The sequence below is a fragment of the Tripterygium wilfordii genome, chromosome 6 (assembly GCF_013401445.1).
Source record: "Tripterygium wilfordii isolate XIE 37 chromosome 6, ASM1340144v1, whole genome shotgun sequence".
NCBI lineage: Eukaryota > Viridiplantae > Streptophyta > Magnoliopsida > Celastrales > Celastraceae > Tripterygium > Tripterygium wilfordii.
In genome coordinates this window covers 12,229,458-12,255,999 of record NC_052237.1, presented here as the reverse complement: position 1 = coordinate 12,255,999, position 26,542 = coordinate 12,229,458, and the positions used below count along the sequence as shown (strand labels likewise).

General features: G+C 37.1%; 5 protein-coding genes across 20 annotated transcripts; 3 read left to right on the top strand and 2 right to left on the bottom strand.

Annotated features, from left to right (window-relative positions):
- Positions 1-2,306: 2,306 nt before the first annotated feature.
- On the top strand, positions 2,307-5,327 carry LOC119999762. 3 transcript variants are annotated; one of them, XM_038847501.1, is made up of 3 exons: positions 2,307-2,582; positions 3,914-4,259; positions 4,386-5,327. In XM_038847501.1, exons 1-3 carry the CDS (start codon positions 2,502-2,504, stop codon positions 4,886-4,888), a joined length of 930 nt encoding a protein of 309 aa, XP_038703429.1. In that variant the 5' UTR covers positions 2,307-2,501; the 3' UTR covers positions 4,889-5,327. The 3 variants fall into 3 exon arrangements, with proteins under 3 accessions (XP_038703429.1, XP_038703428.1, XP_038703430.1); XM_038847500.1 differs by having other exon boundaries at positions 3,914-4,271; XM_038847502.1 differs by having other exon boundaries at positions 2,928-4,271.
- A 342-nt stretch (positions 5,328-5,669) lies between these two features.
- LOC119999761 (pto-interacting protein 1-like) lies at positions 5,670-8,064 on the bottom strand. The gene is made up of 5 exons (XM_038847498.1): positions 7,164-8,064; positions 6,814-7,062; positions 6,569-6,729; positions 6,096-6,470; positions 5,670-6,001 (listed from the first exon to the last, which is right to left on the bottom strand). The coding sequence occupies exons 1-5, from the start codon at positions 7,825-7,827 to the stop codon at positions 5,735-5,737; spliced, it is 1,716 nt and encodes a 571-aa protein (XP_038703426.1). The 5' UTR covers positions 7,828-8,064; the 3' UTR covers positions 5,670-5,734.
- A 1,148-nt stretch (positions 8,065-9,212) lies between these two features.
- LOC119999401 (vacuolar protein sorting-associated protein 35C-like) lies at positions 9,213-12,621 on the top strand. 11 transcript variants are annotated; one of them, XR_005468409.1, is made up of 6 exons: positions 9,213-9,368; positions 9,466-9,562; positions 9,676-9,770; positions 10,800-11,464; positions 11,559-11,924; positions 12,034-12,621. XR_005468409.1 is itself a non-coding variant. In XM_038846940.1 (5 exons), exons 1-4 carry the CDS (start codon positions 9,308-9,310, stop codon positions 11,700-11,702), a joined length of 312 nt encoding a protein of 103 aa, XP_038702868.1. In that variant the 5' UTR covers positions 9,213-9,307; the 3' UTR covers positions 11,703-11,734; positions 11,821-12,621. The 11 variants fall into 11 exon arrangements, 3 of the variants coding, with proteins under 3 accessions (XP_038702868.1, XP_038702866.1, XP_038702869.1); XR_005468408.1 differs by lacking the exon at positions 10,800-11,464 and having other exon boundaries at positions 11,648-11,924; XR_005468403.1 differs by lacking the exon at positions 10,800-11,464 and having other exon boundaries at positions 9,672-9,770; positions 11,648-11,924.
- A 382-nt stretch (positions 12,622-13,003) lies between these two features.
- On the bottom strand, positions 13,004-16,145 carry LOC120001057 (rac-like GTP-binding protein 5). Of its 2 annotated transcripts, none has more exons than XM_038849290.1 (7): positions 15,825-16,145; positions 14,993-15,080; positions 14,794-14,903; positions 14,631-14,694; positions 13,637-13,701; positions 13,469-13,534; positions 13,004-13,381 (listed from the first exon to the last, which is right to left on the bottom strand). In XM_038849290.1, exons 1-7 carry the CDS (start codon positions 15,921-15,923, stop codon positions 13,283-13,285), a joined length of 591 nt encoding a protein of 196 aa, XP_038705218.1. In that variant the 5' UTR covers positions 15,924-16,145; the 3' UTR covers positions 13,004-13,282. The 2 variants fall into 2 exon arrangements, with proteins under 2 accessions (XP_038705218.1, XP_038705219.1); XM_038849291.1 differs by having other exon boundaries at positions 13,469-13,484.
- A 6,150-nt stretch (positions 16,146-22,295) lies between these two features.
- LOC119999733 lies at positions 22,296-25,107 on the top strand. 3 transcript variants are annotated; one of them, XM_038847457.1, is made up of 3 exons: positions 22,296-22,388; positions 23,462-23,707; positions 24,481-25,107. In XM_038847457.1, the coding sequence occupies exons 2-3, from the start codon at positions 23,560-23,562 to the stop codon at positions 24,621-24,623; spliced, it is 291 nt and encodes a 96-aa protein (XP_038703385.1). In that variant the 5' UTR covers positions 22,296-22,388; positions 23,462-23,559; the 3' UTR covers positions 24,624-25,107. The 3 variants fall into 3 exon arrangements, with proteins under 3 accessions (XP_038703385.1, XP_038703386.1, XP_038703387.1); XM_038847458.1 differs by lacking the exon at positions 22,296-22,388 and adding an exon at positions 22,402-22,569; XM_038847459.1 differs by lacking the exon at positions 22,296-22,388 and adding an exon at positions 22,936-23,055.
- The last annotated feature ends 1,435 nt before the right edge of the window (positions 25,108-26,542 follow it).

Below are 26,542 nucleotides of genomic sequence, written 5' to 3'. Positions count from 1 at the left end.
TATGTTTGTGGTGTTATTAGAGGTGAACACAGTCCTTCGGTCGGTCATTTTTACATCAGTTTAACCTGTCGTTGGGTTATTGACGGTTTTTTGATGGGTTTTAAGAGGAAATATATAGATTTTTTTGAAAACAACCGATCGCTCGGTTCAGTTATTCAGTTTAGTTTTTAATCATCTTAGTTGGTATTGAAAAAACCCCCATCACTAGTCTAACTAATTATCTATATGGATTTTGAACATAAAGAATCTTATCCGATGTAATAGGTTTGATTGATTATAAATTGTCGTCATTATTTTCAAAGGTTGAACTTCAAACATGTTAGGTACATTTACACGTGCTTAATTGGTATTGAAAAAAACTCCTATCGCCCAGTCTAACCGATCATCTTTGTGGATTTTGGACATAAAAAATCTTGTCCATGATCATATAGGTATAATTTTAAATTGTCACCATTATTTTCAAGTGATTTTATGTTGAACCTCAAATTGTGTAAACATATTTAATTATTTACACATGCCTAACCCAACTCGAGCAAAGGACACCGTTGCTGGTTATTCTCGGTAATAAAAAAACAAACAAAAAAAAGTGTTGGTATGAGAAGCAAAAGACATTGATTCATCTCTTCAAGCTGAGGACATGTGGGCCCCAAGTTGTGTTATACGTGGGTTTTGCAGACTTTTACAGTATGGGAATTGTGGTTTGGCCCACATAGAGGAGCCCACAAATTGCCCACTCCAAGGATGGTGGTGGTCAGACTTCAGAGTACAAACCAAAGGGCAAAAAAGAAAAGAAAAGAAAAGGATGATGAATTGATGATTCATGATTCTGTCTGTGAGAGTGTTGGTACATAGAGAAACGTGAAGGGGGATTCACCCTTCCTTCACGTAATGAAGGATTAAAAGAAGCCCTAAACCACTAGGTTTGGCCCAGTTATGGGATTCACTTACACGTGGATGGTTGAGATCTCTTGTTCTAAACCCTCCGCAGAAGTTGATTTCTCAAGACTTTTCTTCCGGAAAAGGATTTGCTGGAATTATTCTAACAATTCCACCTCATCTCCACCATTGAATGCATTAAGTGTAGTGTTATCAAATCAATGTATTGTTGCATTGGATGATGGAGATGGGATGAAATTGCTGGAATAATTTCAGCCCCCTATCCCTTTTCTTCCGGGGAACAAATGCTAATTGGCACCAAATGGGCATATCACCAACTTTCGTGACCTCTATACACACTATGCTTCAGCCCCTTAAAGCTGCGAAAATAAAACACTGCTATTCTTAATTGGATTATTGCCAAAGGTTATTTTCATATTAACTTCTTGACATGGCCACGAGCTGGAATATCTCTGTGTTCTTTTTTGTGCTGAAACCACAGCTCACAACAATGATTTATCACACGAGAAAATAAAATGGACCGGCTTGGCCAACAATCAGGCCCGTCAGTTTCGTGGGTTGGGTGGCCCGTTCTTCAAATTTCACGAGCCGTGTTGGGTCTGCCCGCAAACTTGCAAACACGAGGCCCGGCCTGCTAAGAGCCCAAGGGCCACAGTGAGCAGGCCAGGCCAATTTGTAGAGAGGGACTTGCCCAAGTGTTAGAGAGAGTTTGTTGGAGATGAATTTGTCAAGTGTTAGAGTGTGATTAAGTTGAGGGATTTGGGATTAGTGTAGCGGAGAGAAAGATAGTTTTTCTTATAATTATCTTGTTTGAATAGTTTATAAAAAATCAAGAGAATGAATTTGAAAAGAATTTGAACAAAGATTTTATTAAATTTTTATCAAAATACTCCCTCTCAAAATGGGGTCACGGGCCATTTAAGAGGAATAAGAAAAAAAAGGGAAAAATGCGGATAGACAGTTGATGATCCCATGAAAAGAACTGAAAGAAGAAAAAAGTTGCTAGGCGGGCCGGAAACTCCGGCCCAACCTGTGAGGTCAATGAGCCGTGCTAGGCTGAATTCAAGGCCCGAAACGGGCCTTGCCGATGCCTCTGGCCCATTTGACAGGTTAAACGACTGTCACTGTCAGTATCTGTCTATTTGACCTAACATCACTTAACAACTGGAGCGTGGAACATCACCACCAGGGCGCGTGGGTATAAGAGACTACTCGTGACTCGGTTCGTAAATCTGCATTCCCAAAACGCCCTCACAATTCTCCAAATTTGTGTAATCAAATTATAAGAAAGGAGGGGCAATATTGTTAGTACACACCGCGCGCTTCAAGGAAGTGACGTGTGGAGGTCGGTAACCCTAAATTGCCCAAAACAATATAAATACCCCACTCGGGTACGCGGAAAAGTATTCTCATATTCAGATCTAGAAATCGCTCGGGGCTTTTTTTTTTGGTTCTCTGAGCGAAGAAAACCTAGTTGTAGGCTATATTCCTTCTCGTTTCGATTAGGTTTTTATATAACTAGTTCTGTGGATCGGTGAATTCCCGTCTAGATCTACAAGAATATCACATCCACAGACACAGGCTTTTTCCTGGTTAACTGAGCCATGTCGCGGTGCTTTCCTTACCCGCCTCCGGGTTATGTGAGGAGCGATTCTCGTGGTGTGGCCTTGATCGAATCGATTAAGGTAGCTACTTGAATTTGCAGTTTATGCGGGATTGCACATGTTGTGAATTGAATCGTGAAACTGAAATTCCGAGTTTGGTTGGAGTGAATATTTTTGTTCCAATCTTCCCGTGTATTTTATTATTAACCGTTTTTATTAAAGAATTAGGGTTCCCGCTTGGTTTGCCTTTTTTCAATGCTTGTTCCATGTGTAACTACTAGGAAGGACGGGTATTAGGTTTCTTTTGTTTGGAACCTTACTCTCCCTTTGTTTTAGCGTAACTGAATGTGTAAATATGATTAAGCATGACTATTAACTTTAGACTTTGTGGGTAAACCTGCCGTTTTTTCTAATCGTTCTTTATAGGACGTGGATTGGAAAGGTGGCGATGAGCTGGGTTCATGGTTTGAAATCATATACTGAGGGTTTATTAGAGTTCGAATGTTTCTTTTGATTGGAGGACTATATTGGCTGGAGAAAATAATTGTGATTCTATTTATGATAAGATGGATGGTGTTAAGAATGCTTTGGGTTAAGCTTGTTAAAGAAAGCTTCAAGACGCATGTATAAGTTTGTAAGTTTACCTGGTTCCTGCTGGAATGTAAGAATGCTGTAGCGAAATGTATACTATTGGTTTTTAGTTACTTATAACTTTTTTTAACGGAGAATGTAGTAGTATTGATGGTGCTTCAATGAGCGCCACCCAATACAGGCTATACTTTTAAATCAGTTTGAAGCAGTTGTTATTACTTATTGAAAATCGTCAGTAAAATCTATTACAGTTCGTCATGCTATGTCAATGACATACAATTTGGCATCCATTTTGATGACATTATCTGTGGAATTCTGACTATATGTTTTGGTGAGATGAATACTTGGTGGGTTTCCAATCAATGTTTGTTGAAATTAGTAGGGCGCATTTTGGTCCTTTTTTTGTGATTTAGTTTTTTAATGGAATGTGCTTTGTGTATCAAGTATTGAGTGAGAGATGCAGAATGTAATTGATGTAAAGCAATTGATACTATGGTTCTCTTTTTGTGATGTATTGTATGTCAAATGATAATGAGAATGGGCATATAATCAGTGTAGATGGTATCAATGTATTGCATTGGTATGTCAAATGATATTTGTTCCCCTTTTTTGAGATGCATTGTATTTAAGTGAAGACTCTGTTCAAAAGGGTTTCTGAAATCTAATGATGTCAATTTTGTTAATATGTCTTGAACGATTTGAGAAAGTGATTCTTATCTGGTTGATGAATGCCGTTATGGCATTAGTTTGGTCCATCATACTTCTTTGGTCTTCTCCATCCCTCTATGCTAAACATTGTTATTCTGGATATATATGTAAAGCTCAAGAGGGAAAATGAGAAGGCCAAATCAGAACTGACAAAAGAGAAGAAGAGGCAGAGACAACAGAGGAAGAAAGAGAAGAAAGAAAGGAAGAAAGCAAAATTCTTTGATATAAGTGATGATGCAGTTAAAAAGCTCAGTGGTGAGAAGCTTTGTCAAGTGGAGAAGAGTGGATATGATTTGCACGGCGGATGCATATTGAAGGGTAAAAACGAAGAAGCTGAACAATTGGAGAGGAGTAGTCTGACTGAAGAACATGGGATGCCTGTCTCACCTCAGAGTGTTGGCTACTTGTCTGATGGCACTCAGAGTAGCAAAAAGAGGAAAGCATCATCTTCTGATGGCAGTGATCATCGTGGTGAGCTTTAGCTCCATATTCTTCATTGACATGTCTTCGATAACTGTTTTTTTTTTTTTAGTTTTTGTTGGCAATTATGTGTCGATCTTTTTAATAATGTTTTGATCATACCAGGGAACATTGTTCGGATTAAACTGACCTTGCGAAAGCACAAAGAACCTAATGCTATGGACAGTGGGGAGCAGTCATGCTCTACATCTGGAAGGGCTGATTCCCATGTTCAGTGTAAGGAGAACACATGTGTGCCAGACCAAAAACAGTGGTCCTCTGCTAAGCAAAGCGTGGCTAGGCTGGACAAAGAAAAAAGCTGTCTGGATTTAGCTGAAGTTCCTGCCCTTGATCGTAGGGCCAAATCGTACCAGAATAAGATGCAGAAGACAGAATCTCTGTACAGAAATCTGATTCAAGAGTGGCTGCCACCTTCAATTCAGTTGGGGCAAGAGAATTTGGATGATCAAGATTGGCTTTTTGGGGTAAAGCGGGAAAATGGGAATGATTCTAAAGGAATTGCAGCCTCCCAGGATGTTGCCCGGTGTAGAAGTCCTACTCTCTGGCCTTGTGCCCATTACCTACCTGAGGCAAATATATTTGCGCTGCCCTTTACAGTACCATTTTGATAACATGGTTCAACTGCAGAACTGTTTTTTGGATTGGGGGTGCCATTTACTTGCCCCTGGTTTATTTCCAGAAAAAGAGAATGTAGTTGCATTTTGTTGATCAAACACTGTGCAACTTAGTGGCATTGGTCATCATAGCAACTCAAATCGTCAAGAAGCCACTCCTCTCTTCTGGCTTCATGTGAACTGACCATTTTCGTGCGTCGAATGAGAAATTGCACTTCGGGTCTTCTTGTGCTCTTGATCTCTCCGGGGTTGGTTCCCTTTACAAATGGAGCTGTGAGCCTGTCTTTCGTGCCTTTTGATGTTTAGATTTTAATGATAAGACTCAGAGCTCTTATAATTTTTGTGGAATACCAATGAATTTGTTATCGTACTGAAACTTGTATCGTGATAGAAAATTCTCTCAAGTGTTAACCCCTTGGTTTTTTTTTCCCCAGCCTCTCTTTTTCGCTAGCCCACTTTGTACAACAATTCAGTTCGCCACAGAACAAATTATTGAAAATTCATATGGTCATAGTATGATGTTTTATATCTATCTAATAAGTTGTGTACCAAACAAGAAAGGGATTTGGAACTTGGAAGAATAAACAAAGGTCGAGAAGATCAATCTTGCTGTTATTTCAATTAATCTATTAACTTAGACGTTTCTTCTGATCTACACAACTTATTGAGGCAACTATCGTCAGTGTTGACGAAGTAGATTGACGGTGTGAGTTTAGAGTTAACTCAGTTGTCCGATGGACATGATGTTGGAGTTAGATCATAGATAGATATGAAGTTGGGCTTGAGAATTCTCAGTTATCAAAAATGAATAAATAAATATATAAACAAAGGCTAAGATGATCAATCTTGCTGTTCTTTCAAGTACTCTTTTAACTTGTGATGTTTCTTTTGGACTACACAACTTAGAGATGCTCTACCATCCGTGTTTACTGATATGGACTCATCCTCATCTGCCTCCATGATCGAAATATATCGATCCAAGTCTTGCAAATAGCCAATTTCTGGGAAAACAATATCATCTTCCTGTTCTGCTGACTCTTCTGAATCATCAACATTGGAGTTTAGCAGTTTTTCTCCTCCCGTCTCGCCTTTTAATAGCTCTAGTACCTGACCATTAAACATAGAAATGGAATTCATTCTTAATTGATCACAACAATGCTGTTTACATAGTACTTGTTAGATTATAGCCCGACTGTAGTACCTGTCTGATATTCGGGCGAGATCGAACAGATTGACTGACACATAGTGTTGTTGCCTGAACCATTCTATGCATTTGAAGAATATCAAAGTCCCCATTTAACTTTGGATCAAGCAATGAACTGATGTCTCCACTTGCCAATAATGGTTTTGCCCAATTGACCAGGTTCTCTTGTCCTTTTAGCTTTAAATCAATTGGCCTTTTCCCTGCTAACAATTCCAGAAGAACTACACCAAAGGAGTACACATCAATTCTGTCACTAACCCTTCCATACATGAAGTATTCCGGAGCTATGTAACCCAACGTCCCTACGACGTCGTCCTGTATCATGCAACTTGAATCTGTTGGTCCCCATATGGCAAGTCCAAAATCCGACAACTGCAACAAATCATATTAGAAACATTACTGTTAATTCCCAGTTCTTGAAACTGCAATCAAAGCTTATGTGTTCTTGATCTCTAGATGTATATATATACCTGTGGTTTGTACTCATTGGAGAGAAGAATGTTGGAAGACTTTACATCTCTGTGAATAACCGGCCTAGAACATTGATTGTGCAGGTAATCCAAAGCCTCGGCTATCGAAACAGCAACTTCAAACCTCACTTTCCATGGCAATACAGATTCCTCACTACCTCCTGCATTTGACAGCAAAAAAAAACCTTACATATTCAGTGAAATTAAGTAGCCGGCTTACGGTTTTAGGGTTTAGGGAATTGTACCATGTAGAATTTCCTCTAGGCTTCCTTTGGGCAAGTAGTCATAGACCAAGATGAGACGGTGATCTTCAATACATGCACCAATAAGAGGTGTAATGTATTTGTGCTTTAATGAAGACATTATTTCAGTTTCTAAAGTGAAGTCCTCCCAAGCTTCCTTGTAGGATTTCAGAACCTTTATTGCCACCGGCTTGTTGCCCGGAAGATTGCCCTTGTATACATTGCTGCACCCTCCCTCTCCAATCAAGTTTCCTGTCACAAAAACATTCATAACTTAGAAAATTTGGACAAAATCAAAGTCACATGTATATACATATATGTATGTATGTATGAATGTAAGTATATAAGCCAACCTGAGGAGAACTGGGAAGTTACTTTCTTGAGCTCCTTGTAACTGAACCTCTTACAACCAGATGGCTTCAATTTAATCAAAAGCTCCATCTCCATCTTCTTAATGAGCTTTCTTGGTGTCATCAAACATTTCTTGCAAAACCTTCTCTCAATAGGATTTTCTACTGAACCAATCTGGGATGTTGCAGGCATTTTTAAAGCTTCAGAGTCTTCTGAACAATCAGAAATGGGCGAATCTCTTAATAGAGGCCAACCTGCTGTTGATTTTGGGGACTCATTAGAAACAAAGCTTGAAGAAACTTCAAAACTAGAATTGTTACTTTCTCTGCTATTCAAGCCTGAATCAATCTGGTGTTGCAAACTGAGTTCGCTCGATCGATCCGGTAGAGTCATAACCCATTCAACCACAGATGTATCTCTCTCTTTGGTTCTACTTTGAAATTTCAGACTTGAAAGATTTGTTCTTGGAAGAAGAGGCCATCCTTTGGTAGACTCAGGTATCTCCCTCCGTACTACAGAAATCGATTTATGCCAAACTCTCCCTCTGCGACCATAATTGAATTCCATGTCTATATCTTCGAAACTCAGACTTCCATGGGATTCTGTTTCAGAAGCAGAGGCCTCCGTTTCTCTGATGCTACCATGGCTTTCATCAATGGCAGTCATAGCCTTCAAATTTGATTCAAATCCTCTGAAAACAGGTGTCTGACTCTGGAAGTTGAAAATCAAAGATGTATTTAGTGAATTTAAACAAAACCCAACAGGGAATAAGAACAATTGGATGAGACAAATAAAAGAATTAAACAATTGTTTGGAAGAAGCAGCTGGGTTGATTCGTTTCCAAGTCTTTTCAATCTTGGAATAACGAAAGTTAGAACGAAAATGGGGACACGGATCTTCGCGTATTTTGAATATTTGACTGCGTTGTATATATATATTTTTCAGTTCTATCTAACCCACCAAACAAATTTCACTAGAGATACTGCCGCCATATCATTGTCATCGGTACACCTACTATGACTTTTTTTTTTTTTTAAAATGACTTTGAATTGTCTTTGAATATCATTGTATTTGTGTTTTGTACCAATTGTTATAAATTGGATACTCATCAAAACACCGCATAAATCCAATCCAAATAACTCTGAAAAGTATTTTTTGTTTTGAACCTAAGGCCTGTGTTATGAAAATATATTATCCCCTGACATTAAAATGCTCATAGTTAACAAATGCATCTTCAATTTATTTGAGTTAAACTTATGCAATACCTTCACGAGTATCCGATCCATTAACACCAATACCAATATTTCGTCGTGGTTCAATACCATTGTACAAATGCCAATGTTATAATTGAACAAAGGGGTCTTTTTTTAATGTCATCTATGAAGATCTCCTTCGTTTTACAAACAAAAATAATAAAAATGAACTCATAACCAATAACCAAATGTCGCATGTATCTCTATAAAAGAGAAATATTATCCAATGTCTTAAGAAATTGAATAAATGACATAAAGGTGTTTTGAAATCTGAAAAAGTCTCTAATACAAGATGTATTTTAAGTTTAAAAAATTATGTGAGAAAATGTTCATCACACAGGACAATCATGTTGTAGTGAATCCTTAACCATTGTCCTAACGACACTCGTTAATAATAGTATAATACCCTTTCTAAAATAATACTGATTTCTTAAGTTTAAAGGTTGAGATGTGCATGTTAGAGACAACAAGAGTCATTGTACATCTTGGTCAGTATAGTCCAACAAGACTAATTATAAATGTTTGACAAGTTTGCTTTTTTCTTGAAGAAGCTTCACGTTTTGATTAGAGTTAGCATATTAAAAAGTGGTCAAATAAATATAAACAGCCAGTCAAATTGAGGAAACTAATAAGAAACCCATCAAGACACAGCCACATTGACCTGTGAGGCGGTGACTCTGACTCACATATCAAGGGCCCACTGGACGCAGAATAGTAGTTTTAACAAGTCGATGTCCATCGTGGCCCATAAGTCGGCCCAGGCCCATATATTAACAGAACGCACATTGACTGGCTCAAGCCATTCGTTAGGCTCAAATTGGTCTGCTCCGATTGAGTCGAGAGGGAGAGTCAGAGAGAATGATGATGCTTAACGGAGGAGAAGACGAACAGAAATGGTTCGCAGAGGGGATCGCCGGCATTCAACACAACGCATTTTAGATGGATCGCGCTTTGGTATCATTCACAATCCTCAATCTCATTCGATCTATGTTCTAACCCTTGCATTTTGGTTCAGAAAACACTTGAATTCTCGCTGTTTGTTTCGTTTCAGGACGGGAACAACCTCAGAGAAGCTATGAAGTACTCCGCTCAGACGCTGTTGGAGCTTTGAACTTCGAGTCTCTGTCCTCAAAAATACTACGAACTCTGTAAATTCTCTACTCTTGTCTTGATTGATCGAATCGTGTTATGCTTGGAGCTGAGATTTTTGCTTTTGGAAAAATGTTATTAAGACATGCGAGCTTTTGATGAATTGAGGAAGCTGGAGATGTTCTTCAAGGACGAAAGCAAGCATGGCGTTACAGTCATCGATTTATACGAACTCGTACAACATGCTAGTAACATACTGCCTAGAATGTAAGTGTCATTGGCTTGGGAAACGGGAAATCTCTTACCTATCATGATTTGATTTGATTTGATTGTCGATTGCAACATTTTTCTCTAACTTTATTTCAATTTCGACTATTAGAGATGAGATTCTGGATTATTGATTTGATGTATGTACAGTAGGTAGTTGTGGATTAATAAGGTCATGAGATGAGAATGTCTCAACATAATAGCTAATTTAACAATTCCTTGGTTCGTTTTCTTTTTTCAAGGAATTTTCATTTGATTCCTGTCATTTATTTCCAGTTGCCACGATGGTCGCTGAATGCAATTTCATCTTAAACTATTTCTCCATGGCCAAAAATGTAGGCTGTGACTGAATGCACATTGGTTGATCAATTATGTCATGTAGGATGAGGTATTCTCAACATGATCGTGAATTTAATACCTCTTTGTCCATTGTAAATGGACATTTGTAGGTCGGTTAACATAAAGTCATGTAAGATGAACATAATTTCAATATGATCACGAACCTGATGTTTCCTTGTCCGTTGACTTGTTCTTTCTACTTTATACTTCTTTCATTAATTGTTGTAATGATGAATGTTATTGTATAGTGGACTCTCTCCTTGCTGTTGGAAATGTCTGGTGAATGCACATTTGTCGACCAATTATTTCACGGAACATGAGCATAGCTTCAACATGATTGCCAATTTTATGTTTCCTTGTTCATTTCTGTGTTCTCCAATCAAGAATTCTTCATTCTATTGCTTTCATTAATTTTGTCCCCGATTGATAGCATTGCATAGTGGAGTCTTTCTTCATAGTCAAGTCTGCTGTCAATTCTTTTTTCCTGTGGTCAGAATCGTCAGATAACTGGAAATTTCACATCATTAAGACATTTGTAGTCCTTTTGGAGATCATGCTTCCTTGTCACATTGCATGGTCACCTGATAATTATAGAAATGTCAATACAACCAGGTTTCTTTTGTTTTTACACATTTATGATATTACCTCTCATGTACGAATGAGGCATCTCTCCTGTTCCAATATCTTCAGGACAATGATGAGGAGCAAAAACTCAGATACTTGCATTAGTTATCATAGAAGTTCTTCATTGCTTGCTCTACACGCCCTTTGTAGCTTCCTGCTGTATTTTTGCTAGAATAAGCGATGTAAGAATGCCTTTGAATTTTAGATCTCTTTTGTGGCAGCTTCTTCAAAGTCGAACCTGAAAAACTGCTGGTTTTTGTTTTGAGTTTGACTTCTTCAGTTGCTTATGTTTAATAAGTATTAAGACCCCCCCCCCCCTGGGTTCTGATATTATTTCATGCATTAAATGCTGTTTTCCATTTCGAAACTGCACGAAGAATTTTTGTCTATGTGGGTGCAAGTGCATATAAATCTTTGTGTATTGACTTCGAATCTGTATTGTTGATTTTTTTATACTCTAATGCTGTTTACGTGGTACATAGGTGCTCTACGATATAGGATTTGATGTTATTAGTGAATAATTGATAATCTACATATCTAGGCCGTAGATTCCTATCTAATACTGTTATACTAACTAAGTTTGATGTTTACACTTACTTATCTCCGAGCATTTCCACCTAAAATTTGTGTTGTTGTTTAAGAACAAAACAAATTTTGATAGCAGATGTCATCTCATATTCAGACAATAACTTGATGAATTTGATCTCTTTCAGATCGTTAACTTTCATTCTGTAAGTTCAAACCGTACTACTCGATATGTTGAATATGAATTGGGGATCTTTTGTGATTACATATACATTTGAATTAGCTGATGAATTCTTGCAGAGATACTGATGCTGTCATGGATGTTCAGATTTAGTAAATGTTGCATAGCTCATATTTAGCCTGTTTTAAGGAACGAAACTTGTTTCCAGGACTCGAGGCCCAGGTGACAGCAATACATCTAATTATGAATACTTTTGGTGTTGAGAACATGGATACTTTGACACAAAAGGTCACGGGTGTGATGCTTGAGCCTTGATCTAATTTGGTTTTGCCAATATCTTTTCTTGAATATATACACATTCCTTTTGCCTCCTATGGCCAGTATTCTGCCAAGCTCTTGAAGAAACCTGATCAGTGCAGAGCTGTTTATGCTTGCTCACATCTATTTTGGGTTGATGATCAGGATGCGATCAAAGATGGAAAAAGGTGCACTGCCTTTTGCTTAAAATCCATTCAATATTTTCTTTATCCAAAAAACAAAATGATAATGCTAACCTTTTAGTATTGCTCTTGTTTTGGAATGGTTACTCATTAGTCATAGATGCGACCAGCCGACCCTAACTGAGGCTTTTGATAATCTTACGGTCCAGCTTTGATGGCCAGTGTTACAAGGGGTAGTAGTGGGCCAGTCACACTGTTTGTTGAAATACTAAACGAGTTGGTACTTTACTGTATACCCTTTTGAATGTGCTTTAGTTGCTGCTGTTTGATTTAATTACCATTCATTTATGGGATGCTTAAGGTAGGAAGATATCTCTACTTTTTTGAGAAGTACAGCCATTCGTTGCATTAAATCACTAGTGAGAAATATGATTCTTTTAAGGTCTGACTTTCTGGCAATTTCACAAATGAGGCCAACTATGTTGAGCAAGCTGTTCATTTAATGGGGAAAATGCTAGGGAATGGCCGAATTTGCCATGTTGAATGGCTCGCATTTTGCCAGAGTACAGAGCAGGTAAGTAAACATTGACGTCATATGTTCTCTAGTAAGAATTCTTGTGAATGGACGACTGGTTTGTGAAATAGACAGTAAAATCAAACTAGAGTGCATCAGTCATTGAAGTTGTGGAGTTCCAATAAGTTGGAAGTTTGTGTTTCATTTGAAACTCATGAGCATGTGGTATCATTGGGGAATTTCCTGAGCTTGAATGTGGGGGTGGAAATCTCATTTTTCCCGATTTGAATTAGACCGAGGAATGCATCTTATGTTCTCCTTGGACCATGCGAGAAACCATCCGAGGAATGCATCTTATGTTCTTGTATCATGCGAGAAACCATCATATTCATGTATAATGGAGACGGGTATTGTTTGTTTTACAAAATCGAACGGAATAACCAGCAGCAAATTGAGATATATTCTACCAAAACATGGGCATTTTCTTAACTACATCCACCAAGGATCAAGGATAAGAGAAGTCGGAACATTTTCTATAAAACCACCTTGCCTCCACAGTTATTTCGCAAATTTAAACTTCCCTAAAATTAAATTAGAATGAAGCCTCAGATTATCATGTCGACAAAGCGGTTTAGAAAAGGTTCTAGAGCACATACCTTATAGTACATTCAGATCTAAACATGCTGTGAACATGTTAAAAAGGAATGCAAGTCAACAAATTACAGATGATAAAAATAAGTAAATGATAAACAAACCATCTGATGCTTCAACAGAAATTCCTAGAATGTAAGTCGATACTATACAACAAAGCTCGTTCCTTCGGAAGGAATTAGCGGCGGTGTGGCAACTGCAGCAGCAATCTTTCTGCCATAACTACTAGTTCTTCCAGTCACAATATGAAGCAAGCCCTTTGTGACTTTCTTTTCTTCTTCTGCTTTGGAGGTTGGAGGACCACCTTAATAGCAGCATCGAAAACTGCCTTCACATTCTGCAGTTACAAATCAATGGATGTCATTGCTACATCAGTCGGGATGAAAAAATCTCTCCTAATGTGAAAACATGAGGATTTGAATACCTGCTGTGTTTTTGAACTGCATTCAATGTAAGCAGGAGATCCAATTAGTTTCCTCAGCTCCTCTCCCTTTTATAAAAAATGTCAGATAAAAAATTCAACCATTGAAAAAGGGAGAACATAGAAGAGGCGAGCAAATGCCTTATTTTCTCGGTTGGCAGTAGTCTTTACCTGAGCAGTTGTAATAGGCACTGCACCAGGATGGTCTGTAAAGAACTGTTTATCATCACGGAGATCTGCAAATGGAAAGGAGTTAACTCGAGAGCACTGATGGGGTGGGGGATGGGTTGAAGTAATTCATGATAGTCAAATAGGTTCCAAAGTGACGCAAGCTGACATGTGTAGTTGCCGTTACAAGTTACAACTGTTAATCTCAAACTTCATCCAACATAGGCCTTAGGAAAAGCTACAGCAGATAGGGGAAAAAAAAAAGAGAAGATCCCCAACATTTGCATGTGCGCGCCAGTTGTTTTTATGACCACCAATTTGCAATTTCATATCTGGACAGTTGCTACATTGTACAACACTACTCAAAGAAGGGGTTCATTATCTAATGCATGATCAACTACTTATTCACAAACATGATAACTTAAAATAATGAAAGAAACAAAAGAAATAGTAACCAAGAACTGTTTGCATAGAATGTTATTACAACCCCACGTTGTGACTAAGAGATTGGAGTTAAAATCGTGCAGCTTTATATATGATAACACGTTCACAACTTAGTCTAGATACATTACAAATGTTCAACTGCACAAAAACCTACAGTGATTCAATACAATATTCAAACAATCTATAGCCCTCAAACACTCAGCAAAGTCTCATGACAAAAGTTACTATTCATTATAAAATTAGAAGTTTGACCAAACTATACACATAGAAAAATAAATGTTCATATTCATTTTACATGGTAAAAGTTTGCTAAAATCTAATTCTAGCAATCCAAGGAAATGATGATCACAAGTTCTCATTCAACACTTGCGTAGTTTCGTAAAAAAGGGATATAGGCCAAGCAAGTAAATCATTCCACCATCCCAATAGCTTAAAAAGACCACATCAATACAGACATCCCAAAATGTTGTCTGCGTTCTGTGATGACGCAAAAAGTATTTTGGAAGATGAGCACTATAAAAATGATATTGATCACCAATATGAACAAACTTACCAAGTTTTGTCCCAACCAGAATAATAGGAACACCAGGTGCATAATGCCTCAGTTCTGGAATCCACTGAAATGGAAAGCATGTATACAATTGATTATCATACACAAATACAGTTACAATCTCACATTAAATGAATCATCCTAAAGGAATCCATTCAAGACAAACCTTCTTGAAAACATTTTCATAGCTAGCCTTGCTAATGAGCGAGAACGCAAGAATAAAGACGTCTGCCCCTCTGTAGCTGAGAGGTCTGAGCCTGTTGTAATCCTCCTGACCTGTTTACAGAGAAATATATTAAGCCAGAAAATTGTAAAACTAAAACAAAAAATAAGAGAAGAGAACAAGCCAGATGGGCTTGAATTACCGGCTGTATCCCATAGTCCTAAGTTCACAGTGCTCCCATCCACAACCACATTTGCACTAAAATTGTCAAAAACAGTTGGCACATAGTCCTGTTTAACGATAACAATAGCAAAAATAAGATGGTAAATCAGTTAGTCAATTGCCATCAGTTTCAAATTATTTTGCCCAGGCAAGTCGCTGTGATAAGAGATTCAATAATGTTAAAAAAAAATGAAGAATCTAAAAGAGATATCAGGAACTTCAACTGAAATAAATGACAATTAACGGCGATTTTTTTTTATCGAAGCACATAAAACTTAATCTAGAAAGCTATCTAATATGATTTCCAGCCTCTAAACTGAATATAAAACACCAGTTACTAACTCAGGTTTGAAGAAGACTCAAATTACAGCTGCATCATCATGTATGCACTCCAACTCTTGCACACATGATGTCAATTGCTTCACCCTTAGTGTACCATCCATATGTTTAACCTCCTCATGCCAACGAATTCCAGAGCACATAAACATAAATGTCCAAATGCCATATAGGTAATTGGCAAAGTTTCGTAAATCATATCTCATTATATTCTTTTCAAGACCAATAAACTGGACGTAAGCCATCAACTTCAATCACCTTAAACAGACATACAACTAAGTTTCAAAAGAATAATCATACCTGGAAATAAAATCTAAGGATCGCATAGCAATAAATAATGACATGATATGGCAGCATACATTAAATTCCTCTTTCTTCCTCATTATTTTTCCCGGAAAATCAAGAAACAAAGAGATGTAGTACAAGAATATCGAGAAAGACGAAAAGAAAACAGGAGGTCAGTGTGGAGCTCTCACCGTAGGGAAAGTGTTGCTAGTGTAGGAAATCAGCATACAGGTTTTGCCAACAGCACCGTCACCGACCGTCACGCACTTAATGAACCTGGAGGCGCTCATTTCCGCCACCAGTACCACCACAGATTAGATCTCTCTCCTCTTCACTCACTTCCTATTCTCTCTCACTACAATACTTCACGCCTCTTCAACGATCGTCATAAACCGAAGAGAAGATCAACGAAGTACTCTTTGAATCCACAGAAAAACCTAATTTCCTCGCAAAGCCACAGAGAGAGAGTGGCAAAAATGGAATAGAAAAAGAGGGCTCAGCCAACTATTTGCCAGCTACGTTTGTTTTAACTTTTAACAACTCCCCCGGATAGGGGCTGGAATTATTCCAGGAATTTTACAAGATCTACATCATCCAATGTAACAATGCATTGATTTGATAACACTACACCCATATCATTTAATGGTGTAGATCTGGTGGAATTGCTGGAATAATTCCAGCAAATCCTTCCCCCCCTATCATCATTTATCAACAGACTTCAATGTATCACCAAGCCCTTTACTTACTCATTTATTGTTATTATTATTTGTTTAATTTTTTTTATTACATCATCGAGCTTCTCAAATGGGGAGGGGACAGAGACGAATCTCTTTGACTTTTGACGACTTATGTTGCCATTTTTTTCTTTACAAACAAATGAAAAAAACAAAAGAAAATTATGTGAACAATGTCAAACGTTAATGATAGCCATGTTGTTTTGTTTTTCGAAAAAATTGTTGGTGTTGGTGTTGTGGGATCTGATAGACGTGCTTGAGTATAAATAACTAAAATCAATCTTTAATTTTGATTGGTCAGTAATGATTAGGGACAACTCTCAATCATAGTAGTAGTAGGTATAATAATCACATTTACCAAATAAACCACTGGGTTACATGATCCATCTATTTAGGTGTGAGTTTATTAGTAGGTAAGCGGGAGCGGAGAATCGAATTTGGTATCATTAAATTCGAGTATATCTTATCCACGTAAGCCCAGTTGAAGGATTGTTGCATTTAGGTGTGAAGGGTGAAGATTCAGGCTGGAACTACAGAACGTCGATGGCAGAGCTGTTTGGCAAACCAGAAATCACTGTATTAGGACTCCGCTGATGAGATGATATGCAGGTGGCTAAGGCTTTATCAAGTTTGTACCTGAGGAAGAGATCTTTGGAGTATAAATATGAATGTATAAACTATCTATAATGTTATATAACAAGGCAATGACAACCAATAAACCAAATGTCTCAAGTGAAAATCTGCTCATCGATGGAAGATGGCTTGACTCAACGTCCCAATTACTCCCAAACGATGAATCCAGGATTCTTGTTTATGCTGTAGACTGACAAAATTCTTATAAAGACTACCAGGTTTTGCAGTGATGATCGGGACCATGAAGGCCTTCATTGTCTCCTCCAAATCCCTTGAGAAATAGTTGCTGCAGATTTGAAATAAATAAGTTAGTACGTCAGGAAAACAATGACTGGAATTCCACAGAGCAAATGTGGTGATAGTGGTTCCGAAGATTTACCTCGGCTGTGGAAGATCCAACGTAAAGGCAAGAACGAATGCTGTGACAGTGAGGGATACATTATGAACAATTGTTAGACAGAGGGAGTGTAAACGTTGCCCCGATGCGCGGGGTGGGGAATGGAATAGAGTGAGAGGTGCGGGGTTGCCATCCCTTGACAGGCGATGAACAAGAGCATTTCTAACTAGGTAGCATTTGCAGCTAACACTGATATGAAAAACGTGCGAGTACAGAACTATTATACTTCAGCAGACACATTCTTTTTACTTGGCTCATCCCATCTCCCTCTCATCAATTGTGATATTGAACTACGACCCTTTCTCCCCTGTTCACAGATGAGATCAGCATACGAAGGCTAGACTACCTTCTATGAGTTCCCCAAATGTGTGTATATATTCACCAAGTGTCAAGACTAATATCCCATATTAGATTAACACAACACGGTTAAGTGACATATAAAAAAAATTCAACTACTCTCATTCAAAGACGCGTTTTTTAGTCCTAAGTACCAATAACGACAGCCCATGACGAACAGATCCGTGGTCTAGATCGAACAATATCATTGATGTATTTGGATTGTGATTTCTAACATTATAGTAGAGTAAAGTCTCGGTCTAGGTTGGACGATGTGGCCTCTACCTTTCCCTTTATGGGAATAACCCCAATTATTCTCACACAACGACATGTTTTCTAGGCCTAAAAATATCAATGGCAATGACTTACGAAAAACAAATCCATGCGGGCCAATGATCTAAACGGACAACATCCTTGATATGTTTGGGTTTTATACTTTTTTCATCATAGACAATCGAAATGAGGGTTTTTTTTCCTTATCTAATGTATGCAAATTTGATTCAGCTATGTGACAGCCCACATTATGATATTATATGAGAAAATTTCAGTACAAGTGGTGCTTAAAAACAGAAAATTCGTACTTTGAATTCTAAAAATAAACAGAAAACGCAGCTGATTGTGCACACCAATTCAAAAACAGCTGGTGCTGATCACAATAGTAGTTCTGCAACGGATCATCATCTATGCTCAAGATGCACACACAAATACATAACATAACATTGGAAGCATACCATTCGATAAGCTTTTATTTTACGATCTAACCCACGAAGCAACGATAACTTATATAAATACGATCTTCTTCAATGGAGACGTAGCATTCGCCGGAGACTGTCTGTTGCTCCGGCGTCAATACCTGCTGCTTCAGCGTTGCAACTGAGTTTACGCCTGAGAGAGAATTTGGGCAACGGCAAACTGCTCGGAGGCGGCGAGAATGTAAACACGGAATCTGAAAACTTCCCTAATTTCGGAAGATCATTCGGGTCGGGTCCTAATGGACTAACCGATACCATAATCGAAGACTCTGTTGATTTTGACTCTTGCTTTGGCTCTTCTTCTCTTTTGTTCGGCGGTTGTTGTTTTTGTTTTGGTTTCTTAACTTTCTTCGGCGTGAGAGACTGGTCTCTGGTAGCTCCGTTGGCCTTTCTGGTATTAGGTGGGGACGAGAGGCCTCTGCTTCGTGAAGAGACGAAGTTGTTGTTTGGCCGGGAAGAGATTGGCAGAGGAAGCAGAGGCGGTTGTTGTTGATTCATCAATTTTTGATAGTTATGAAAAGATGGGTTCTTGAATTGCGAAGCCATTGGAGGGTAAGAGTTGGAGAAAGAAGGAGGAGGAAAAAACAACAAACCTCCACCTCCATTGATGACGTCATTTCTAGGAGCCATGTTTTCAGTGTATCCGGAAAAGAGAGCACGAGTGCTCGTCTTCTGAGTTCTTCTCATTTCCATAGTCAGATTCTACGGAGAAGTGAATTATGTGAACAATAAAAGACAGGCAATGATCTCAAAATATCACGATCAAAAAGCCAAAAATTTCTTTCGGATTTCCTCGAAAAAGTTAGGAAATTATAATTCACAGAAACTATGTATAAGTTGAATCGAAAGGAGGACCTTGAAAAAAAAATCTAGTACATATAATAAGCGGAGATTCTTCTTTCGATCCAGAATGGATTTTCTTTTTCTATAAACAAGGATTTAATGAATCTCTGATCCGTGAATTCCTTGGCCTGTGTTATATAGAACACAAGAATGGCCGCCAACGGCTACTTTATTATTATTTTATTATTTTATTTTTAAATATTCTGGTTTTTTAATATTAAAATGTCATTGTTACCCCTGATTCAGCGACAACCGCTACGGTTGGTTAAAAAAGTCCGGACGTTCCTGTAGGGCGGCTACCGTCGATGCGAATCTGATCGTCGGATTGCTATTTTAGAAATAGCCGTTGGGGATGTTGTGACCGTTGATGTTCTCCTCCGGGTCTTCGAAGTTGGGCGGGTCGGAATGTCAGATTAGGCACTGGATTCATCATGGCCACACACGTGGTCAACATGGTGGCGCCCATTGATATATGGGTTTCTAACTTTCTATTTTCAGTGTGACCTGATGAGCAGGGAATGGGCATGGCAACACAATAAAAAATCAAATAAAGATTTTTTAGGGAAGTAAAATGACTTTGGTGTGGTCCTATCAGATTTTTTTTCTTGGTCCCTACTTTTTTTTTCTTGGTCACTATTTAATTTGTAATCAACTGAATGAGGTATACATATTATTGGAATCATTGGTGATAGTCTATTCGATGATTCACTCTGATATTAATTTATATGTACTCGGGATATCATAAATTAGATTCTTATTAGAAACATCATCTTTATGTTTATGGTCACGTTCTAAGTTTTGATCCAATTTATCTTACCTCATGTGAAAAACTTCTATACGTGCAAACTTGACTATATGAGTTTAAGGACATATTAAATGTTCGAAAAACAATTTTTATAGTATCGTTCTCATTTATCAAAATAAAAAAAAATATTGGTATACATACTATTAGTCAATATTTTGTTTGTGTATAACAACGAGTTATGATAATAACTCATGAGTATACTTTTCTACGGATACAGTCATACAGAGATCTCAATGACCAGTCTTTCACAGTTTGCCTTGGAATATCAACTTTATAGTTGGGTATCCATTGACATAACTAACCATTTAATAGATGGTTACCATAAAATTTAATGACAAAGAAAAGGCAAATTGTTGAGTATGTTTCATAGTCGTAAGACTACGAAAAATATATTTAAAAAAAAATGTATGGTGTGTTTGTTGTGGTTCATTACTCTCTTATTTTGATTGAGAATAATTTAATTTTCTTATTTATGTACATCATATTAACCCCTTGAAAGTAAAAAAAAAAATAAAAAATCATATCAACCCATTCATTATATGTGTAAAAAAAAGAAATGGGAAATCCAAAGGTTGTGGCTGTAATAGTTTTTTCTATAATTTTTTTTTTTTAGTTTTCTTACAAAGTTATGTGTATATTTTATATATATACATACACATCGTGTTTGAAATAGAGTAACATGAGACTATAAAATTAGGTGGTGGAATCTTCTAGGAGGTAAGTATATACCTTTTGGAGAGAAATTATTAAAACTGTAAATTGAAATTAAGTTCCATGTGGAGAGATGATGACTTGTATCAAACAAGTAGAAAAACAAGTATTTGTTGAGTCGAAAAGGCATATACTTAAAGACAAAGAAACATGGTGATAAAATAAAAACGTTAAAAAAGAAATTAGGACTAAAGATAATGTTATAGGAAGTTACATAATATATAATAGGGACGATGATAGTTAAGAAACGTATAAAACAGCTAGAAAATAAATTAAGCAAATTATAAGAGATCGAGACGCATCATAAAACATATACTGAGTTAAATAACACGTGTTGAAGCGTGTTAGGTATATTGATTTCTAGTAAGTGGCGTACGTATATAGCATTTGTTGCACCGACCATTTATAAATACTCACATGTTTCCCCATGATGAAGTAAACAAATTGTTGCCTTGAAATTAAAGTTGGATTCATGCATTCTTTTAAAAAGAAAAAAATAAAAAGAAAAACTTTTTTGCTTCTTTTGCCACACAAATTTAATGTGAATTTGCTTGGATACCACTAGGTTGAAATAATAAATAATCATAAAGTAGATAGATATTATTGCACATGAATGAGCTAAAAGTCCATCGAGTAGTGTATCGTATCGATAAGAAAGAACAAGGTCGGTGTATTAAAAGAATGGTCAAATGATTAAATAAGAAACGAAGAGCCATTTTTGACTCCTAGCCCTTTTTAGATCAGATTGAGTCCCTTTTTTTAAATGAGAAACCACCCAGTCGAGCATGTATTTTAAACAATTGAGTAGATGTAAATTTTGAGATGTTAAAACACTCTATGCTAGTGATAAATAATTAGACCAAAGTCTATGTAAGTAGAGAGTCGAAAGTGAGACGAACTCACAAAACTTGAATTTCATAAAAAAAATCCAAACTTGTTGGTTCAAATTCCTGACTTCGAACACTGTATATCTTAAGTTTGAAGAGATAACCAATCAGGCTATCACGACTCGTGATTGATCACATCAAATTATGGGAACGACATTAAAGTTTTTGCTATATTTAGTTATATATTTATAGGCCTGGACTGAGGAACATGCAAAAAAATGGGCCAAAAGGCCTGTTCTTAATGTGTTTATGAGCCCGAAAAAGGCCCTTGGACAAGGCCCAAATTGTAACAATGCCGTAGCCACGTACATACTTCAAAGTTCAAAGTTAAAAGTTAAAACCATTTTAGAGTCGTGGGTTGCCAATGCTACAACTCTTCCTCCAAATCCAATGAACCAGATAGTCTGGTTAGGCCTCTAAAATTTATGGGCCTAGACTTAGGAACCTGTCAGTAAATGGGCTTATGATAAGAAGGCCTATTCCTCATTGTGTTAATAAAGCTAGCCCAGTTTTTTAAATAAACTTACAAAGAAATTGACAAAATACACTTAGCCCTAACTCTGCCCGCACGCCCCTTACGCAAGTCGCGACCACCGAGCACCAAGGGACCAACTGCGACTTCTCCTTCTCCTTCTCCAGTTATACTTTGTTCGCCAGGTATTAATCTGTTTCTGTCCTTTTGGTTATGAAATTGGTTCATAGATGAGAGGGAGAGGGGAATGAAGCTTATTTGCCTAAATTGTGTTGTACTCCTCTACTCTTCTGACCTTCCTCATTCTTCATTTGTTATCGTCCTCTCCCTCTCTCCCGCACAGTTTTCTCAGCCGCGCAGTCACAGGTAAGTTTGTTGTTATCCTTGTGTGTTTTATTCGATGGTTAAGACTTGAGAGTTAGAGGGCATGAGATTCAATTGGGTGCTTTGGCAAACATGGCTTCCGACTGTGCTGATGGTGTTAAGGCTGCATTTCAGCCGCCAATCTAATTGTGAACGAGTCAAACTCGCCATTGATGATTTTCTTTTTCTAGATGTTTACTGTTTTTATTTTAACCGCTTATTGCTAAATTTCGTAGTACTGTGTAAATTAGACGCTCTTTTTGCTCTAGCTGAGTAGCAACTAGCAAGTTCGATCTATATATATAGTAGCTAGTATGATTTCATTTACGTTTTTTTTTTCTGCCGATTCTGAATATATTTACATTTTCATTTTCTGCAAAACTAAGTGGAAGAAACAACAACATCACAAAGAAAAAGAAAGCCCAGTCCTTAGAGTCCGTTCAAATTTGTAGGATATGGGATTGTCAAAATTAATGTTGTTTAAGAAGGGCTCATTCTCTTTTCATTTTCTGTTGATTCATTTGGTTTTGCTATTAATTGGATCTGCTCCGCAGCAAAATGATTCGGTGTGATTTAAATCATAATTTTCTCGTACTTTTAAAATATGTGTTCTTGTTCAAATGCCTTGGCTGTTGCTTCATTACGATGCAGGAATTTGCCTTCACTCTGTTGCCAAACTTGGTTGGACACTCTTATATTGTTTCCCATCATGAATGCTCAATGATTTTTCTTTTTTTAACATAATCACTGATGAACAATTGAAGAAGCTGGTTTATAGCTATAGTGATGTAACTTGATCCCATAATGAATTTTTGTGTCTTTCATCTCCTGGATATTCTTGTCAACTGTCCCTACTTGTTATTCATGAACCATAATGAATTTATGCTAATTGCAGTGGGTTGATGCTAAACTTCGAAAGCATCATTAGAGCTTTTAACGGATCACGCCTGAAACTATTGGTATAAATTAGAAGACTGAAAGTGGAGATAAAAAATGGCATTGAGACGGTTCTTTGGGTTCTCGGATGGCGAGCTAATGAGGTCGGATGCAAAACCTTGCTCCACATTAACGAGGCAAACAGCAGCGATTTTCAGCGTCGGAGGGGCGTTGGGATTCTGGGTCCTCTGCAGATTGCACTATGGTATGTTGAACATTGTCTTTGTATACCTTAGTTTTCTAGTCATTGTCATATTTGGTTGCTTTCATTATTCATGCTAAGATGTGGCATAGTGGTAGAGTTGCAGAGGTGCAACCTAGAGGTGGTTTTGATGTCTTCTTTGAGACATGAAACTTTTATCCTCAGTTCGTATTTCTTTATTCTTTGTTTGTTTTTACCGTCTTTCCAGGTGGTTTTGATGGTTTTTGCTCTTCAACTTCAAAATTCTGTTACGATTTTGATGTCTTCTTTGAGACATGAAACTTTTATCCTCAGTTCGTATTTCTTTATTCTTTGTTTGTTTTTACCGTCTTTCCAGGTGGTTTTGATGATTTGCTCTTCAACTTCAAAATTCTGTCACGATTTTTGCTAACTCAAACAGTTTATTATTTTGCATTTTAAACTGGTCTATTAGTCATATACTTTAACATAGTATTTCAACTTGCTGCATGTTTTTTTCGGTATCTTAATCTTTCACTTACTTTGTGAATACTGCTATAAGCTTTTCTTATTCAATCAGACCTAATTACACATGTATATCTTTGTGAATGGTTATGAAAATGAAACAATTAACTTATCTACCTCTCTAGCTATTCCTTCGTCTCTCCTTTCCATTTCTTGTGCGTTGTGATTGATGTGTAAAACTGAAAAGAAGTGCAGTGAATACATCATATTTTGGCACATAATAGCATCATCAATTCATACCTATTAAGAAAAATACTGAAGTTTTTGAATTGTTCTGCTTTCTGCTTACTCAGGTCCTAGAATTACAACTCCTAGGAGTCTGCGGTGGGCTGCTTGTGGAGCTGTTTCTGTGAGCACAACTACTGCTTTACTGGTTCGCCTATTTAGTCCTGAGTGCGAACCCCAGAACATCGATGCTTACGACAGAGAAAAGTAGTCAATAGTTCATCAATTCAATTATATGAACTATCAGTTCGACAAGGACCGGCGGAACTGTTTGTCTCGCAAGAATACTTGGTGCATTTAATTATTTAATATGGTCATTGCATTTTGGCATTCTTTCTCCGGCAGGTCTCCATGATAAACTGCTGCAGAATCAAGAATCTCTACATGGGCTAGTTTTCAGCGAAGCCCATGTGATATTGGGCTTTCTTTAAAACAAAAGGTAAGACTTTTCTGGCCCTGTTTAACAGGCCTTCTTCCCATCCAATAGTGGATTTGATTGGGCCCACCACCTTTGATTGATGCGGATGCATTGTCTGACTTCAGTATTAGACACGGCCGAAGACATTATGTCACCTAAAATATATGATTATGTCAACTGATATTGGTGTGAAGTCGAAAGATTTGACAAGTCATTTTCTATTATTTGGCATTTATGCAGAGCATCAGCATGCGGATCCAAATGCATGCACTTGATAGATGCGCCGTAGAAGCTTTTTTCACGTTTTCCACCATACGTAAGTATGAGTTGGGTCAAAAGTCATGGCATAGCTATAAGGGTATTGTTTCATACTCAGATCATTGGGCTTGTTTGTACGAAAGTTTTCCGCTAGACGAAAAGATAAATGGGGCCAAAATCTATAGTGTAGTTGTGATGGTATTATTCAATGGTAATCAAATTCATAATCTTTATGAATTTATGTGACTTTTTAAAAAAAATTCACCACTAGGCTATAAAAAGAGCGATTACATGATGGGAGTCCATTCAACTAGCATATATATATATAGTGCAAATACGAGGACCTAGTGAATGACAAAAAAAATGTCAAAGAAGACAATATTTAGGACTTCTATGGTGTCATTAGAAAAAGAGTAATACAAATTATTGGAAAGATACACTCGATGTGGACCTTAACGGACACAAACCTATCTATTAATGGACTCTAATACATGCTTGCAAATTTCACCTTTGATGGGAAGGTCGTCTACATTAATCCACACTAAACCAAAACTTGAACTTCATAAGAGGTCAAATGACATATATACCCACCAATCATGATAGTAAACTCCAAGAGGTGACGGGTTCAACTAGTGGATGTGGAATCGAAATAAATATACAACACCTAAACGTTGGGCTTTGGTATATACATTATCATCGTATTTTACCCAACACAAAAAAACATTGTAAAAATCAATATACACATGCACAAATTTGTTTTGGTAGATTCATATAAACAAGTTAAATAAGTCATTTAGGTGTTGTGGACGTTCACAAGAACGAATGCCAACCAATATTTTAATAATCATGTCGGAGAATTTATTTTGAATTTTGAAGACATGTTACACAGAATTGAAACGTCCCATCTACATAAAATAATTTCAAGTACGAACAAATATAAATGGACTTACATCCAAGTGTGTTGGGCAAAAAAGAAATATAGTGCGGCGCAGCTATTGTACGTGTCCTAACACGTGACACATTGTGAGCTCCACTTTGCAGTGTACCTTGGATCAGAGTACGAAGAGCAACCCAGCCCCTCTTTTCCTCATTTTTAGTTAATATTATTTATTTTTTTTAAATAATAAGTATGAATGATTTGAGTCTAATGTCGTATTTTATGTTAATAAAATATCAAATTTTATTAAAGAAAATGTATAAGAAAACTTAAATATTTCTAAACCGTTCAATACAAAATATATAACACATTTTTTCTAAAAAATAATTTAATTGTTGAATATATAATCTAACAGTCAAAGTTTAAAATAAGTTACATTTTATTTTTTTTAAACAAAATTATCAATTTATATATATATAACTGAGGATCCACAAGGCTTCTCCTTAATTCTTGGTGCCACGTGGATACCTCTACAAAAAAGCTTACACATTCTAATTAAACTTGATAAAAAGGAATG

What these genes read in the sequence shown, in the direction of transcription:
- LOC120001057 (XM_038849290.1), bottom strand. Translation starts at nt 15,923, where the DNA reads ATGAGCGCCTCCAGGTTCATTAAGTGCGTGACGGTCGGTGACGGTGCT. An exon ending in ATGAAAATGTTTTCAAGAAG is followed by an intron (nt 14,695 to 14,793) that starts GTTTGTCTTGAA and finishes TTTCCATTTCAG; the next exon opens with TGGATTCCAGAACTGAGGCA. An exon ending in TCTGGTTGGGACAAAACTTG is followed by an intron (nt 13,702 to 14,630) that starts GTAAGTTTGTTC and finishes TTCCATTTGCAG; the next exon opens with ATCTCCGTGATGATAAACAG.
- LOC119999762 (XM_038847500.1), top strand. Translation starts at nt 2,502, where the DNA reads ATGTCGCGGTGCTTTCCTTACCCGCCTCCGGGTTATGTGAGGAGCGAT. An exon ending in CCTTGATCGAATCGATTAAG is followed by an intron (nt 2,583 to 3,913) that starts GTAGCTACTTGA and finishes ATATATGTAAAG; the next exon opens with CTCAAGAGGGAAAATGAGAA. An exon ending in TGATGGCAGTGATCATCGTG is followed by an intron (nt 4,272 to 4,385) that starts GTGAGCTTTAGC and finishes TGATCATACCAG; the next exon opens with GGAACATTGTTCGGATTAAA.
- LOC119999401 (XM_038846938.1), top strand. Translation starts at nt 9,308, where the DNA reads ATGGTTCGCAGAGGGGATCGCCGGCATTCAACACAACGCATTTTAGAT. An exon ending in TTTAGATGGATCGCGCTTTG is followed by an intron (nt 9,369 to 9,465) that starts GTATCATTCACA and finishes GTTTCGTTTCAG; the next exon opens with GACGGGAACAACCTCAGAGA. An exon ending in TCAAAAATACTACGAACTCT is followed by an intron (nt 9,563 to 9,675) that starts GTAAATTCTCTA and finishes GAATTGAGGAAG; the next exon opens with CTGGAGATGTTCTTCAAGGA.
- LOC119999761 (XM_038847498.1), bottom strand. Translation starts at nt 7,827, where the DNA reads ATGACTGCCATTGATGAAAGCCATGGTAGCATCAGAGAAACGGAGGCC. An exon ending in CCTAGAGGAAATTCTACATG is followed by an intron (nt 6,730 to 6,813) that starts GTACAATTCCCT and finishes TGTCAAATGCAG; the next exon opens with GAGGTAGTGAGGAATCTGTA. An exon ending in CCAATGAGTACAAACCACAG is followed by an intron (nt 6,471 to 6,568) that starts GTATATATATAC and finishes GATTTGTTGCAG; the next exon opens with TTGTCGGATTTTGGACTTGC.
- LOC119999733 (XM_038847457.1), top strand. Translation starts at nt 23,560, where the DNA reads ATGGCATTGAGACGGTTCTTTGGGTTCTCGGATGGCGAGCTAATGAGG. An exon ending in CCTCTGCAGATTGCACTATG is followed by an intron (nt 23,708 to 24,480) that starts GTATGTTGAACA and finishes CTGCTTACTCAG; the next exon opens with GTCCTAGAATTACAACTCCT.